The 16,710-nt window shown below is 40.8% G+C and overlaps 1 protein-coding gene across 1 annotated transcript; it reads left to right on the forward strand.

Moving 5' to 3' along the window:
• Positions 1-1,113: 1,113 nt before the first annotated feature.
• cdca7a (cell division cycle associated 7a) lies at positions 1,114-6,364 on the forward strand. The gene is made up of 10 exons (XM_004081759.5): positions 1,114-1,270; positions 1,636-1,776; positions 1,861-1,983; positions 2,065-2,262; positions 2,358-2,438; positions 2,977-3,168; positions 3,246-3,374; positions 3,457-3,606; positions 4,876-5,012; positions 5,102-6,364. The coding sequence occupies exons 1-10, from the start codon at positions 1,250-1,252 to the stop codon at positions 5,136-5,138; spliced, it is 1,209 nt and encodes a 402-aa protein (XP_004081807.1). The 5' UTR covers positions 1,114-1,249; the 3' UTR covers positions 5,139-6,364.
• Positions 6,365-16,710: the final 10,346 nt, after the last annotated feature.

Here is a 16,710-nt window from a genome sequence, read left to right on the forward strand (position 1 = left end):
TCTACTCTGACAATGATTTGAATAAATATATGCACAGAAATGCAATTGTAAGCGTAATATTCTTTACATATGTCCTCAATCATCAAAACAATGCAACAAGAACATTTGAAAAACACACTTAAGTAAACTATGAGTTATAGAAAGTATATTATTGGGTGTGTCATCCTGATGCTGCTCCCTTTTATTACAACCACTTTTGGAAATATCCATCTGTCTGTCTGTCTATTTCACAACCTGCAACAATTACTTATTAACTAGTCTAGTTGCTATCTTGGTTAACTATTATTGAGGTGTAAAAATAAAGGTTTTCTAAGATTGTCCTGATCAGAAGACACTTTATGAGGGACATCTTTTACTTTACTAAAATGGATCTTAAGTTGACATGGAAGTTTGATCAACTCTGCAATCAAAGATTTAAGTTCAAGCAACAAATCAACTTTTGGCTGTCAAAGACATCCAAAAATCCTATGTAACAAAGTATAAAGTTATACAAAATTAAGTGGGACTTGTGAAGTACTTTGGAGCTCTGCCTCTTGAGGATGAGGAGCCAAGAACTTAGGATAATTAGACATCATGTGTTTTCACATTCTGGACAATTGGCTGAAACAAAAGATGAGATTCAATAAGTCTATGTTTCCATTTCTCTTGAAAAATACTCTGTGAGGATTTTGTAAAGTTAAAAGTTCCCCTTCTTATGTGTTTTTTTTTTTTTTTTGTTCTTTCTGGCACAGTTTAAACACAGCTTGTGATTAGAGAACCACCAAACTTTGGATCCTTGGAGGCTCGTTTTTGGTGAAAAGTATTTGTGTGTGAGAGCCATTTAAGGTGGAAAGGCCATCAACCTGAACCAGAAAGGAGGACTTTGATAAGATCTGGAAAAGAATGACCAAATTACCCGCCTTGTATGCAAATGAATCAGCAAAACGTTCGCGCCAAGAGTCAGAAAGTGAAAGATAGATAAAATATTAACACAATCAGTAACGTTTTTAATGCGCTGAAAAATGATGAAAATAATATCTAGGCTATTTAAATTTCTTGAGCTGTGTTTCCAACTTTGTTTAGACAATTTCGCAACAAATCCTTATAGTATTTGCGTGAACGTTTTTATGGACCTTCCAGGACTTTCCGATGGCGCGGGAAATGAACGGGCTACGTGTGCGCGCAGGCAGCTCCAGCTCCCACTTTGTTCACTGCAGAGCCTCTGCACGGCGTGTTCACGTGTCTTCGTGGGACCCGATCTCTCGTGAAAATGCCTGTAACCCGCTCCAAGGTAAGGACGTCAAATGTGCATGTTCTGTGTGGTTACTGCGCAGGCGTAGTGCTTTTATTCATTTTGTCGTTTTTTTCGAGGTTTTAGTCAAAATGAGCAAAACCTAAGCCACGCCCAGACGTTTCTGAAACAACATAAATGCAGGAAATACACCACCCTTATAGAAAACTACATATTGCATTAGAGTTTTACTGTTTTAAAGTACTTTTCTTATGTTAAAATTATAATAAAAGAGTTTTTTTAATATTCAGCTTTGAAAACAATTGTTATCAAAGTATTATACTAGTGTGATACTACACTGTTATGTGCACATAAGGGTTCTGCTCTGTAATAAATATCCTAAAGTTCCTGCTTGTTAATCACAGAAAGTTGCAGTCCAGCCTTCTGCCACCAGGATGAGTCTAAGGGGCTTCCGTAGTGTCCCTCTGGTTCCAATGGAGACCTCCTCCTCTTCCTCAGACGACAGCTGCGACAGCTTTGGCTCTGATGGAGGCTTCGCCAATACGGTACCACCCCAGTAAATAGTTGGATGACATCTGTTTACCTGCCGATTGCTTGTGACTTATGCAGCCGGGGCGTATGTTTGACAGAGAAGCCGCCTGAGACCGACGAGGAGGACTGCGGAGAAGCCCAAGATGCCTGGAGTCTCCTCAGAGGAGGACACCTGCAGTGGTTTTGAGGAGAACGTGATCAGCAGGCAGATGCAGAAAATAGTAGGATTTGCATTCGCAGCGTCGTTTTAACAGGATTTTTGTGGAATCTTTTAACCGAGTTCTTTCTTTTTCTCACCTCAGAGTGTAAAACCTTCAGGAAGAGGCCGAAGATCAAACGTCCTGAAGGTTGCCTTGACTTTTCCTGCGAAGAGGTCGGACAGGAAGAGGCCCGCATCTGAACCTTTGCCTCAGGCTGGGGAGCAGGAATCGGACTCCGAGGGAGAAGAGGAGAACTTCATGAACAAGAGAGCTCTGAATATCAAGGAGAACAAGGAAATGGTACAGTCCCCACCTTTTGTTTAACCAGAGTATTTTACCTACAACAATAAAAGGTGAATATTTGAATTCAAATTGTTCCCACTTGTTGTTTACAGCTGGCAAAACTCATGGCAGAGCTAAAAAAGGTGCCTGGAATTTTTTCTGATGGACGACTGGGACTTTCAGCATCAACAACGGTATTTAACAGAATTCCAAATCCTCTTAAAGTCCCTCCAATCATCTTTTAATCTATTTTAAAAGCGTTCCCAGCTGTTTTTTAATTATGGTTATGGCGTTTTTAGCCAAAATCCCCAAAACTTGTGAGTGTTGGCTAGAAGCAAGCCCGTCCCCCTTTCCTCTTCCCGTTGCTGAGGGCTCTCCTGCTAGCTTACAGTCCCTCACACCCCCAACCTAACATTACTGATGCAAAAAAAAAATGGCGAGGAATATTGGAGCTATCCAATCGTACAGTTTAGAGGCAGAGGCCACCTCAGATGTTGAAAATAAAGACATAAAGTGTATTATCTAAGTAACAAATATGATTTTTGCCTTATTTTGTTTGCCTATACATCGATTTCAACAAAGAAATATTCAGAAATGCATTTCTAAGCTGAATTTTCTTTACAACATCTTAAAAACACAATTTTCACCTGAGTGGGTCTTTAATTTTAATCTTTCATTTCTAAACGAAGCTCCAGGATTCTTATTAATTCGTCATTTTATTACGTTATTTAGCCCAGACGTGCACCTCGAACGCCTTCAGGAACTCCAAGAGCTTTTAGGAGAAATCCAGAGCGCACATCCCGCCCCCACACACGCTCCCGCTCTCTGGTGGACGGACCCCCCACCCCGCCTCCGGAGGAAGAGTCTGAAGACAAGTACAGCCTGATCCGCAAAAGTCGCTACTACGAGGAAGTGGACGAGCCTGTAAGCGACACCTCTAGTGTTTTGGAAAGAGTCGAATCGTTTCACAAACCGCTCACAGCTTTTGTCGTCTCTTGCAGCCTCGCCGGCGGTCCTACAACGGCACCAAGGCCATCCCTCATGTGGTGCGGCCCGTCGAGGAAATCAGCGAGGTGGAACTGCAGAACATCTGCCACAACGTGCGGGAGAAGGTCTACAACAGCTCCACTGTGAGTCTGCCCTCGCACACCTGCAGGTTGTGTAACCGCGGGAAACTTGTGGTCATTTTTTGTTGTTGTCATTGGTTGTCAGGGATCCACTTGTCACCAGTGTCGACAGAAGACCACCGACACCAAAACAAACTGCCGTAACCCGGAGTGTGTCGGTGTGAGGGGGCAGTTCTGTGGCCCGTGTCTTCGGAACCGCTATGGAGAGGAAGTCCGGGATGCTCTGCTGAATCCTGTAAGGGCAAAGAGGGGGGTTGAGCATTTGTCAAAAGGAGGGCTGCCCCAATCAGGTTTTGTGGCCCTGATCCGATCCAGAACCATTTGATTTTAAGAATACTGATCTGACTTTGTAACAAATTAAAAAAAACAAACACATTTAGTAAAAAAAGATTCAGGTACCTCTGATTAGAATTTTTTAAACATTATTTATCATTTCACGATTAAACCGAGCACTTCTCTGTAGCACCTTGAAACAATTAAGCAAAAATAGTGCAACCATCAATTGTTAATGGCGTAATATCTTCATTAAATATTTAAAATCACTTTCTTCTAGAATTATTGATGCAGCATAAATATGACAATGAGTATTTATGGGTATTTCTTTAGTTGTTTTTGAGAGATTAAGAATTTTTCTCCCACTCTTTCTCTGAGCTTGCACTTTGTAGACGCTCCCTTGAAAGCCATCTAACCACTCATAAAACATTTTTTTTAAAGCCTTTGGAGTCTATTGTTTACGGTGGCCGACAGGGCTCACACTACATACAGAAGAAACAACGCAACGGCATTACTGGCAGCACAACATAAACCGCAGCACAACGGAAATGACGGAAAAAGAGAAAATGAGGACTTTTTTTCCTACCTGCAAAAAACAAAAATTCTGTTTCAAACTATTCGGCACTCCTGAGAACTATGTGATATTTGGACTTGAATAGGGTGTTTTCTCACTAGATACTAGATAATTTTACCTTTTTTCTTTGGTGGCCCTAAAACTGTCGTACTGAATAGTTTGAAACTGAATTATTATTTTTTTTGCCGGTAGGAAAAAAAAATGTCCTCATTTCCTCTTTTTCCGTCATTTTCTTCGTGCTGCGGTTTATGTCGTGCTGCCAGTAATGCCGTTGCGTTGTTTCTTCTGTATGTAGTGTGAGCCCCGTCGGCCACCGTAATTGTTTGGGTTAAGACAAACACTTTCTGCCATTTTTATACCTTTTATTAAAAGAGTTTTTGAGTCTGTGAATACTTCGTTAGCTTTACTGAACTGGTTTGGTCCTAGTTCTGCTCAAACTACTGCTGTATTCTGCTGCAATTCACAGCAATAAAATGTTGCGCTCCGTTCATCACATGCTTACTTCTAGTAGAATGTTTATCTGAAATCATAAGCTTGACCGGGATGCAGCATCCGATCTTAAATCGTGATTGGCCTAATTTCCGATTATGTGATCAGATTGGGCCCTCTCTAGTGATAAAATGCACGAAATGTAACCAAGTTGTTTAATTTTTGCAGGACTGGCAGTGCCCCCCCTGCAGAGGCATCTGTAACTGCAGCTTCTGTCGTGCACGGGAGGGCCGCTGCGCCACAGGAGTGCTGGTTTACCTGGCTAAATACCACGGTTACGACAATGTGCACGCCTACTTGAAAAGGTAATAAAAAAAGTATCTCTGACCATTTATTTAAAAAAGAAAATCATGTTTGGAAAATCTGAGAGTGATAATTGTTGTTTCTGTTGCAGCTTGAAAAGAGAACTGGAAATGGAAAGCAGTGAGTGAAACCCAGACGGGCCGCTGAAGAACCTGAACCTGAACCGCCGTCACACAAAAAAAGCTTTTTGTTTAAAGACAACTGACATTTTAAGGAAGCCGTCTGGCATTTTTCCTCTTCAACTTGTGTTTTATGATCCTATTGATCGTTCCATTTTTTGGCCTAAATCTCACATTACAGCTGAGAAGTTGAGATGAAAAAGCATACCGACTTAAAAAATGTCTGATCTGCTCTGCGATCTGAGTTTTACCTAAAAAAGTTCTTATTATTCCAAGATGCTTGTAAATATCCCTTCATATTATTTCTGCAGCTTCAGGCATTTTTAGGAAAGCCTTTGTTTACATTGTTTTAAATGTAATGACTCCAATCATCCTCCAGAGGACACGTTTTGAGATTATCTTTACTTACAAACCATACAAATTGATTTTCATCCATCCTTTTTTTTCTTAAACCCGCTTTATCGCTTTTGGGGTCACAGGGTCACCGGAGCCTTACCTGGCTACTGTTTGGCGAAGGTGGACAGGTCGCCAGCCTGTCGCAGGGTCACACACACCCACGCACTGTCAGACCTAGGGACAATTTGAAAGTCACCAATCAAGCCTTATACATTTAGGATGATGGGAGGAAGCCTGAGGGCCCGGAGAAAAGCCACATAGCTGGGATTTGAACTAGGCTTTCTTGCTGTAAGAGGCGAGAGTGCAACCATGCAGCCCTGAAGTTGATTTTCCTCAAAAAAAAAAAAAAAAGAATCTGGTGATAGAGCAGTAATCTGACTACTGTAATATGGTAATATGGGGGGGTGTTTGAAAAGGGCACAAAGTGAGGGCCACCGATTCCCTCCACTAAATCCAGAGCTGTGATATACTACAGCGCCTGCTTAAATATCCTTCATTAGATAACTGTCACTAATGGTGTGGAAACAATTAGCAGACTTTAATGGGAATCTCATACCTGTAAATCATTTGATCCCGTTTTAAGCACGTTCTCGCTCTGCTCCAGTCTCTCCGGCTCATTTTCCGCCGTTCTCTGGTTGAAGGTGCTATCAGAGTGCAGGTAGAGTTATGGCCCACGGAGAAATCGGCTCCTCCATTCCAGCCGACGGGGCAGTGACCTTTGAGATGTTCTTGCTTCGACCTGATCTTGATCAAACGGTTTTGTTTATAATTCTGTAAAATATTTCAGATGAAGTTTTGAGTCTGCTGTTGACATTTTTGCATTAAAGAGTTCAAAAGTGCAGGATAGAGTTCTTGCTCTTATTTAACTTGACTCCAGGACAGAGGGAGGACTAGAAATCCTCATGAGAGGAGAAAGAGAATCAAAAACTGTAAATAAATGTTATTTTCTTAAAAAAAACCACAGATAATCTAGCAGCCTCGCCAAAAAAATGCACAAGGTAACCAGATACAACTTACACAAAGAAGCAGTTGTCTTCATACGTTTTTTAATGTAATGGTATTACCTGCTCTTTCGCAGAAAAATGGATGATCTACTGAACTTCTCTGTTGAGTAGATCATCCATTTTTCTGCAAAACCCTGCATGGAAACCCTGGAAATACATAAAGAAACGATGTAAAAACAGGAATTTTTATGTTCAATTGGCTGCCGAGCTAACGGCTGAGCTCAATAAAAGTTGGATCCAGAATCCCCATTTGGGGCCATGGTGTTGCTGGAGCCTATCCTCGCCACTGAAAGGGGAAGGCAGGGTCACCCCTGGACAGTTCGCCAGTTCTTCACAGGGCAAAATTGGAAAACAAACATCTGAAAATCACCAAAACTGAAACTTTTAATGTTTTAATGAATTCAGCTTGTTAAGGCTGACTTGTTTTCTGAAATGAAGGGTTTTTGTTGTTTAAGGTTGGAAATTTCAGTAGAAAGTCTCCTCTGTGGAAGGATTTTAAAATTAAAAGATCAAGACGTCTGCAGATGGAAACACTAAGATTATTTTGACATTTCTGAGTTGTGTCTCATTTGTAATTCATACTGTTGGACATTCATACAGACCTGCTTTCAGAGTTATTTTTCTTAGAATCAAATATGTGGTGAAATAACATTTAACAGGTTATTTATTTATCCTTTACGCATTTATTGTACTTGTAAATGTATGAATATTCATAATTGGACATCGTCGATGTTTTAATTTGAGACCAAACCTTTGGACCAGGAATAGCTCATATTTCTTTGTTCATGTTTAAAAAAGTAAGCAAGACAAATTCCAACTTTTAATCTGAAAGAGTGTCAAATCTTTCAAAATAAGAGTATTTCGACACTTGAGTAGCTCGTGAGTAAACATGCAGCGGTAGCAGGTAACACAGGCCTTTAAGACCATAAATGATGCTGTGATCCCCAATATTCTAAATATAAATGTCTAAGTCAAAGACTCATGGACGCTTTTTACACTTAAAAGTTGATTAAATAAAGGATGGCTCAGGTGCTTTTGTGATTGTGCAGCTCCTCAGAAAGAAAACAATAAAAGAGACAAGATTGTGTTGTGGAATATTTTCCTTATTTTCCTGTTAAAAAAATATTATGAAAAGGAAAAATTCACATATAAGGTTTTTTATTCAAACCCAAACAAACATCCAAATCATCTGACCAGCAGGTCTTGAGCTAAATCAAAAAGGTGAACAGGAACATGAAGCAAGCGTTCCGCCTGTTTTCATTGCTCATGCAACATTAAATTCAGCACAAACAATTGCAAGTTCAGCCCATATCATCATCTCTCTACCACCATCCTTAACAGTTGTTTCTTTTTCTGTTTGTTTTTACAAGGAAAGAGGTTTTCCTCTTTGAAATCTCTGCCAACAAGCCAGTCTTTCACCAGCAGCTGTCATGACCAGTAATATTTAACACACTAACTAATAGAGTCTGACATTTATCTCCTGGTCTTTTTACAGTTCAGCACCTTTTAGCAATGAACGCTTTGACCTCTGGGTGAACTTTCTGGGATGTCCACCCCTGAGAAGATTAGAAACACATCAGAAGTCTTGATATTCCAATGAAATTACAATTTTGTGATCTTTTTTTTTGTCATTTTGGATTTCTTGTAGAGGTGCATTATTCACCAAATATTGATGAGCTAAATTACTAAAAATATGCATTATAATTTATAATGCCTCTTTTTTTGCTCCTTGCGAGAAAAAAAAATCCCCAAACTATTATTAGTATAATAAAGACGCACTTGAAGGTACTAGTCCTGTGCTAAATACCAATGATCATCCACTTTGGGGTGATGAATATTTAGGGAAGTAATTGTTTACAACATAGAAGCATTGAGCTGATCTGGTAATCAGGCTATGAAATACAATATTTATTCATTAAAGCAGATTTAATGAGGCCTTGCGGCGCTAATTATGAAAACCAGTGTAGCAGTAAATGAGTAGTGCAGGGTGGTGGGCTGCGGGGTACCTGTGAGGAGGGTCTGGGGGGCTGAAGTGCCCCCGTGTTCCACGGCAGAGTGAGCAGCAGCATGCAGCTCCGACTGCGGCCGCACAGCCAGCAGCTGTGCATCACTGGACATGCAGACGGGTCTCAGATGGACCCCATTTCCCTGCATGCCCTGCTTCGAAGGCGATACAGAAAGACACAGCCGGTGCAGTGGGGCTTTTAAATATGACTTTCCTCGAGTACTGCAGGGTAACTCGTTCTGCACATTCAATTTGTATGCAGCTCCAGAGATATGAGGCAGAATTTCGCAGCATATTATGGGTTTTGATTGACTGATATTTTCATTATGGCTGCAGGGTAGCATAAAGACTGTTAATTTGCTCAAGAGTCCTGCAGGTTTACAGTGATTGTAGTAAAGCCAGGAGAAGAAAAAAAGCTGAATAAATGAAACTCACAGGGCACAATCACAATCCAAGGGTCAAAATCAACTGATTAATTATAATTTAGAATCAATCTGTCAGGTCGGGGTAATAAACACCCCTTTCAGGCTCACTGCTTAACAACCAGCTTTGCAAGGTAAAACATGGTACCCTCATGTAAGACCACTTTATTATCCGAATGCATCATGATGCTTGGAAAAAAAATGTGAAAATAAGAGACAAAACATTTAAAAGAACAGAGGAGGCGCAGCATCTGCTCCCGTTTTTGATGCAGCTCAGCAAGAAGACTTTCCACACACGAATCCCCCACTGGCTCTGACCTCTACATCCTGTAAAGTACAGTGAGGAGAGTGCTGTTAAATGCATAGTGAGTGACTCTGGGAGGCAGAAGGCTTATGACATGTCCCTTTCCTCCTGTTCCAGCCTGGAAAGTGATGGAAACAGCAGTTTCGTCCAGGTGTCAGGGACATTATCAAAGAAAAGGGCTGCCTGCAGTTGCTCCATCTCACAGGAAATTGCCAACTCACCCTAACAAAGGAAGGCATAAGTGCACTTGCTGCTGCCTTCAAGGGGAGTGTGATAAGATGACATTATAAATACAGAATTGTTCATGGAGGTGGAGGGGAAAGCACATCAGGCGGCTCGACTCGGCAATACAGTTCCTCAGTGTCCGAAAGTGGGTTCATTTCTGAACTGGATCTGCTGCATCTCCAGTGGGGGTGGGTGGGGTAGAGGTCAGGCGTTTAGTAAATATCCTAAACTGTAATTATGAATGTTAATATGGTGCACTGCTTGGGGCTGCTGCATGGCAGAGTTGTTCGGTTCCAGCACAGCTGGCAAACCTGAAAAGAGGAAAAAGACAAAGCAGATCTGACGCGGTGCAAATTATGCTTAATTGTGTCATGCACAATTTAGCAAGACACAATTCGAATATAATAAACAAACTTTTGACGACAAGTTTGGAGAAAACATACATTTAAAGGTGTAGGGGTTTTAGAATTCAGAATTCAAATTATTATAAGTCACACAGCTTCTTTTTTGGGTACAGTTTTTTCCAAAATCAGTGAGAATTGATGCTAAAAAGACTGAAAATGCCTATTGTAAAAAATTATCATTGATTATGGTTGGATAAGCTCGAAACGCTGATGCTTTCCTGCAAGTCAGTTTCACATTTTAATGAACAGTTCTCCTTGTTGCCTGAAGGGGGAGCTCTAATACAGGTTACTCTGTCCACTTTGCTTTGAAGCAACTTTCAGCAAGTCTCCTAAAACTATAGTGGTAGAGACGTTAACTTGCACATATATAACTTGATCGAATAAAACGAGGTTAAAAAGTCTTCTTAGGTGTGACGGAAACTTTCGGGGACTATTTATGGCAGAAGGGTGGGAGCATCAGAGATAAATACCCAGACAGGACTGTCTGTGCATGGAGAGGGGGGGTTGAAACGTAAAAGCTGAAGGAGTTCAGAAGCTGCTCGGAGTGTCAGAACTGGCAGAAAGTGGAGGGTTGATTATGATCATAAGTGTAATCTGCAAAATCTATTCTTACCCTCGGTAGGAACTGGTACATTGGATTGATTTTATTGGGATCATCCATTATAAATGGGGCATGGAGGAGCCCACAGCCCAGAAATGGCGGTGCTCACGTGCTTCATTAATTTTTACTCCATTAACTCTCTCCTTCAGAGCCTTCGATGGAGGATTCATTGCAGGCCATGAATCCAGGACACGGGGTAGCGGACATGAGCCTCTGGATGACTTTCACTGGTCTGGATCCACAGAGAAACGTTGTGAAAACAAATCAGTAACACTTGAAATCCACATAATGACCTCTCAATCTGCACTCATGACTGAGGTCACTTCTTCTCAACTTTTATAAAAGCGCACTGATGAAGAGGAGAGCATGTTAAAGCTGAAAGTTTGAAGTCTCCGCTGACCACACACTGTGGCACTATGAGTCTATTCAAAATGACAGACTGCCATTTTTTTTTTGATAGCTGGTCTATTATCCAGCAGTGTGTTTACCGACTTTCTTTGCCAGTGTGATGCTTAGGGTGTACCCTTTTTGTCTCATTGCAAAGAATTTCCAAATCTCCCGTGGGGGGCCTTTACAATGCACCGTGCCTTTAATATTATAGCCTTAAACCCAACAATATCAATCAACGTTGAAAGCACGGTCGCACGCTGCTCTGCTCCGCGCCGCCATTACCGGTCCGCGCGGCCTCTGCTGGGTTGTGAGGTGAACTGAGGGTGGGATAAATGGATAGTGGCACTTTTCTTTTTCCCCACCTCCCACCAACCTCAACAGCCTCCACCCTTATTATTTATTTACTTTTTTTCCCCCTTTCTTAGATGATTGACCTATTCAGCAGCATTACAGGGGAGGAAATGTGGGAGTGAACGAGAAAAGAAATGGGAATCAAACTTGCTGAAGTTAATAAAGCAGCTCGTGTGTTGTGGAAGGTTAAAAAAAACTTTTTCTGCGCCACAGAAGTGAGTTTAAAAATGCATTTTTGGTCATAAATTAAAGCTGGTTTCAGTCCTTAGCAAAAATTGGTCTTTTTAATTTTACTACAAATATATTTAGTTTATACTAAAAGCGTGAGGGTATACTTGAAAGTTAACTTTTTATATACTATCTATATATTGTTCCAGTTTGGTCTAAAGAAGTATTCAGTTTGTATACTTCCTACATGGGCTAATTGACTTACTATATCTATTCTTTAGGCGTGTAACAATTCATTTGACCATTTTTTTCATGGTTGCTGATACGATTCATAGCCAATATTAGTTAATTTTTAATGATCAGATTCACTGACCTAAAATTGATCCAGGACATCTTTTGCTAAAAATTCAACCAGTGTGACTCAGAGATAAATACCTGGATACTGAACAGTGCAGGTGAAGTTTCCAGATTCCTGTTAAACCGGTATTATTTACATATATATATGAGTATACCTAATAAAACAAACTTGAAGTACTTTTTGCAAAGGGATGACGGGCAGATCTGTGCAGCTTCATGTTCAGGGTTGAGGTCTCTCTTCTTTCAGACTCTCATGTGCATGTGGTTGAGTGCAGCACGGCTTATCGAATAGTGGAAGTTGTCTTTTACTTTTATTTTTTTTTGTCATTTGGGCTTTTTCTCCCCTCGCTGAGCAAACGGCACATCAACAGGCAGAGTGCTTCTCCTCCAAAGTAGACTACTCCTCACAGCACTTCAAGTCTGCCGTCACGACTGTCCTGCTTCAAACGTGCAGAAAGGGTGTCTCCCTCATTACTTTTGCCATCAGATAATCTCTTCACAGCTAACACTTTGACTAACTCCCATAAAAATAAATAAATAAATAAATAAAAAACAACATTTGGGGCGAGCTCTTGAGGGGAGAATTAATGGGAGCAAAAGAAAAACAGCTCTTAGACAATTAGCACCAGAAACCACTCTGTAATCTTAAGATTATTTCCCCACTTAAAAAGCAGCACACATGGTTTGTGTTGTGGCGGCGCAGAATGAACAACAGTCGAGTGGATGTGATTTGGCCTCTGCATTTCCCTTAACATGGCTTTCCTCAGCTCGGAAAATGTTGACGTTGATCAACTCCAGCTGCAACACGTCAGCGTCTGTCATCAGCTGCAAGATCAGGGGGATGATTTTTTCTCACGAGGACGCCATAAAAGTGTTTGCTTTGAGGAGCATTTGGTGAGTGATCTTATGCAGATTTGAGATCCCGTTAATTTGCCTCGTTTACTCCCGCCGTTAAAGTTGCAGTGAATCTGCATCTCATCTCATACAACAAAAATGTTTACAATGATGGGGGGAATGAAGTTTCATGGTATAACTATAAAGATGTCTGCCTGATGACCCCAGAAGAGACGTTCTATTCTCCTCTGACAGAATTGTGGGTCAAAAGAAGAAGAAAAAAAGGACAAAGTGAATCTATAATTTTGGAGAATCCCTTCAGGCCTTTCCCTCAGGAGTCTCCAGACTGCACTTGGAGAGGGATATGCTTATTAGAAACATCCCAAAGCTATGTTCATTTAAATAACACAATATATTTTATGGGGTTTCAAGAACATTGTAATTGCAAAATGAGAAACGTGACCTTGGGGCTGGTTTCCTTAAGCAAACATGCTTTGGCTGGTTAGATGCAGTCACAGAGGAGCTGTCTGGCACACAGATTGAATTTGTTCTCTCAGAAGTCAAAGGCAGGAAAACAATTAAGTGTCTGGCGCACATTTCGCCGTGAAGCACTTGACACAGTTTTTCACATCATTGGGGCAATTGTCTGCTGAGAGTGACGAGACAAAGCCATTACTTTCTACATTTGGAGAAAAGACGGCGTCGTTATTTCCTGATTTTGAAACATTTCAATTAAGCCGCTGCTGGAGATGATCAACATAATGACGTGAGAGTTGCACTGTTTTCTTTTGTCCCATTAACGTCCATTTAAAGAAATTTTTTTTTGCAACCAGGGGCGTGCATCCAAGAGAGCTTTGGTCCGAGAAGGGTGTGTGTGCTATCTGTTAGAGCCCCCCACCCACTGCTTCCTCAACCCCATCATCTTTCATGCTACGTCTCGTCCTTTCAAAACAAGGTGAAGTTCAGCAAAGTTTCTCTGCAGAGATGATCAAACAGTCACATCACTAATGGCGATGGTTGACAGGGCCACTGAATACAGATCAGCTTTAATTGTGGTGGGTCTTACTGCCACTGTCTGTCAATCTGAGCCTTTGAATTGGTGAAAATTTGCTCTGTTCATTCTGCTAAATGATGTATCCAATTAAATGCTTTAGAATTCACGATCTTCAGTCAAGGTTAAATGAAAGCAGTTATTCCTGTCAGTAAGGTGATTAAAAGCTGCCTACATCGGGCACATTTTCTGTAAAAATTTAAATTCGGGACTCAAGCATGAATCTTTATTCATCGAGTGCAGTCCTGCTCAATAAATGTCCGGCTCTTAATTATCTTGTTCATTTTTAGTCTCACTTTGGTCTTTTTTTTTTTTTTGGTGGAAACATCCAGGTATTCAGATTAAATGTCTTAAGTTGATGTTGAAATGTTTTTTTTTGTCTGCAAAGTTTTTAAGATTATGAGAAAAGGAAAGTTTTCATAATATTTACTGAACATCCCTGCAGAGCAACAATACCAAATGGAAAAAGGCCCCATTGCCTTTAAAAAAAAAAAACTATGATTGAAGGGACATTTGGAACCGGCTTAGCCAAACAAAGAAAACGATTTCTGACATTTGACATTAAAATGAACAAGTGCATGAGAGCAGGGGAATTAATTTCCTTTCTGCAAGATGAATGTTGTACCAGGTTATTAATGAGCATATAATGTGCTTGTGCGAGTAAATTTTCTGTGTGGCGGTGATAAATGTGACAAAGGAGGTGAGGAGCACGTTGACTAATGAGTATCGTCCGGGGATCTGATCCCGCTGCCCTCTGGGAAGAATGCCACCGTCTGAATTTCACACATCACATGGCGTTCAAACCCCAGAGGTCCGGCCGTCAGGTCGCTTATTACAGAGTAAACTCTGTCATTTCAAAGCAGCGGCTCCTGCTTCATCCAGACTCAGGAACAGCAGAGTTTTACTTTAAACAGCATTAATATGAGGTCCCAATCAAATCTTTTGCTTTAACCGAATATTTTTAAGAAGTTTTGCATGAATTGGTAATTTTAACAGAGCAAGGGATATGAAAAGTTGTATCATTTGATCTTTAGACAAATGTGAAAAAAAACACAAGTTTTTATATTTTGAATGAAATACACTTCAGTTGAAAACTTGCACATTTACCAAAAAAAGTTAATTATTTTAGTAAAAAAAAACTCCACTAATTCCCTTCCAACTCAATATAAAATACAAATTGGAAACAGATAAACGTAAAAAATGTTTTCTTTTTGGATTGAACCACCATAGACTCCCATTTGAATGAGTGCCAAGCGCACAAACTCGACTATCTGTAAATAAGGTCGGTGTAGGATAACATTGGATCTCGTCTCTAACCGCTCTAACCACTCCCAGTCCAGAGACCATTTAAACTCTAGAAGGGGGCCTGACGGCAGCAGTTGGTCTCCTTTAAACAAGTCTGACTAAAGTAGAAAAATAAATAAAGCCTCCGGGCTCTGCGCTTTAATGTATTCAATTAGCTGGAGTCCCTCTGGAGAATCCAGAACACACTTGGATAAAGAGAGAGCACATCGCCTGGAGATGAATGCACTGAATGCGCTCATTCTAAGGATCATGATTGGAAATCTTCCTCAACTGGTTCTTACTTAATTAAACTTCCCTTCATTTGACTTTCTGTGGCTTTCCAGGGAAAATTGGCAGAGACATAAAAAAAAAAAGGCAGGAGAACTTTGTTCACCACTGCTTGTTGTTTATGGGGGGGGGGCTTGTCAGGCCTCATGATATCTGCCACCATCATCGGGGAAAGTCAACTTTGCTTGGAGGAACACAAAGTATATAAAATCTGCCGCTCAATCACAGACAATTATGTGGTGAAATGAAAGAAATTCAGCAGCCGTCAAGTCTGAGTGGGAGGGATAATTATCTGGCAGTCATTACTGCGCCCATTATAGCATTCAGCCACATTCATATACTGTATGAACATATTGCACTTGTTGGAAACATGAAAATAATCAGCCATTTCTTCAGAGCATACGAAGAATTCATCATTCAGCCGCCGTGTCCTTGAGTGAACCGTGTATGTTAGAAGGAAATCTATCTAATTATCTTCAATATTTCTCATGAGATTCCATTCGGGGTCTTTATTTTTCCTCCGCAACCCCTTTGAGGAGCAGAGCTCTAATAGTCTTCTCTACCTATTCAAATCAATCCATCGGCCTCACTTTTCCATAACAAATCAACTCAATCAAGCTCATTAAGTGTCATTATTAGCTTTTTTTTTTTTGGTTATCTTCCTCTTTGTGGGGTGTGACAGCACCGCCACGCCCCCACCTGTCCCCCTGATACTAGGACCTTTACTTGTCACCAATGTTTCAGTCCTAATTGTTCTCAATTGTGCTGTTCTTGCAAGAAATTTTTTTTTTTTTACTGCAACAATGGCTGCAAGTTTGCTGATTGTGAGGATAAAATCTATTGAAGACTCACTCTGATCGTCTTTTGAGTGATTTTGAAAGCGTTCCCAGTGGTCTTTTAATTAGGATTATGCCGTTTTTAGCATAAATTAAAAAGAAACTGCAGAGGGGTAGCACTTTATTAGAAATTCGCCTCAGAGTTGTGGGCGGGACAGCCTGCATCCCCTTCCCACACTCCCTCCCGCTAACTGACAGCCCCCTCACAGCCCCCAAGCCAACATTACCGGTCCAAAATAATGACGAGCGATTTTGGAGCGCTCCAGTTTTGAGCCAGATGTCAGCTCAGATGAGGAAAACAAAGTTGTCCATGGATCCAGCCGTCTACAAGTGGATGCAACAGAATGGAGCATAGCAGGGAGCTGGTGACCCGCCCACAAATGACCTCAACAGCATTTTACGTCTGTTCCTGATTCTCAATTATTTGAATAAAGAAATACTCAGAAATACTTAATTTTCTTTGCATACACTACGTCTTCTATCATGATAAAAATGTCATGAGAATGTGTTAAAAACAACCTTTCCATTGCTGTGGGTCTTATACAGATTTGCTGTGGTTTGATCTAAAAAGGAAGGGAAAAATTGCACCAGATCCCTACTGTGTTCAAGCGTGCCGTTAAACGCCACGGACGCTCTTCTAATGCGCCACATAACCAATGTA

This window comes from Oryzias latipes, chromosome 21 (genome assembly GCF_053564925.1).
Source record: "Oryzias latipes strain Hd-rR chromosome 21, Olatipes_Hd-rR_3.1".
NCBI lineage: Eukaryota > Metazoa > Chordata > Actinopteri > Beloniformes > Adrianichthyidae > Oryzias > Oryzias latipes.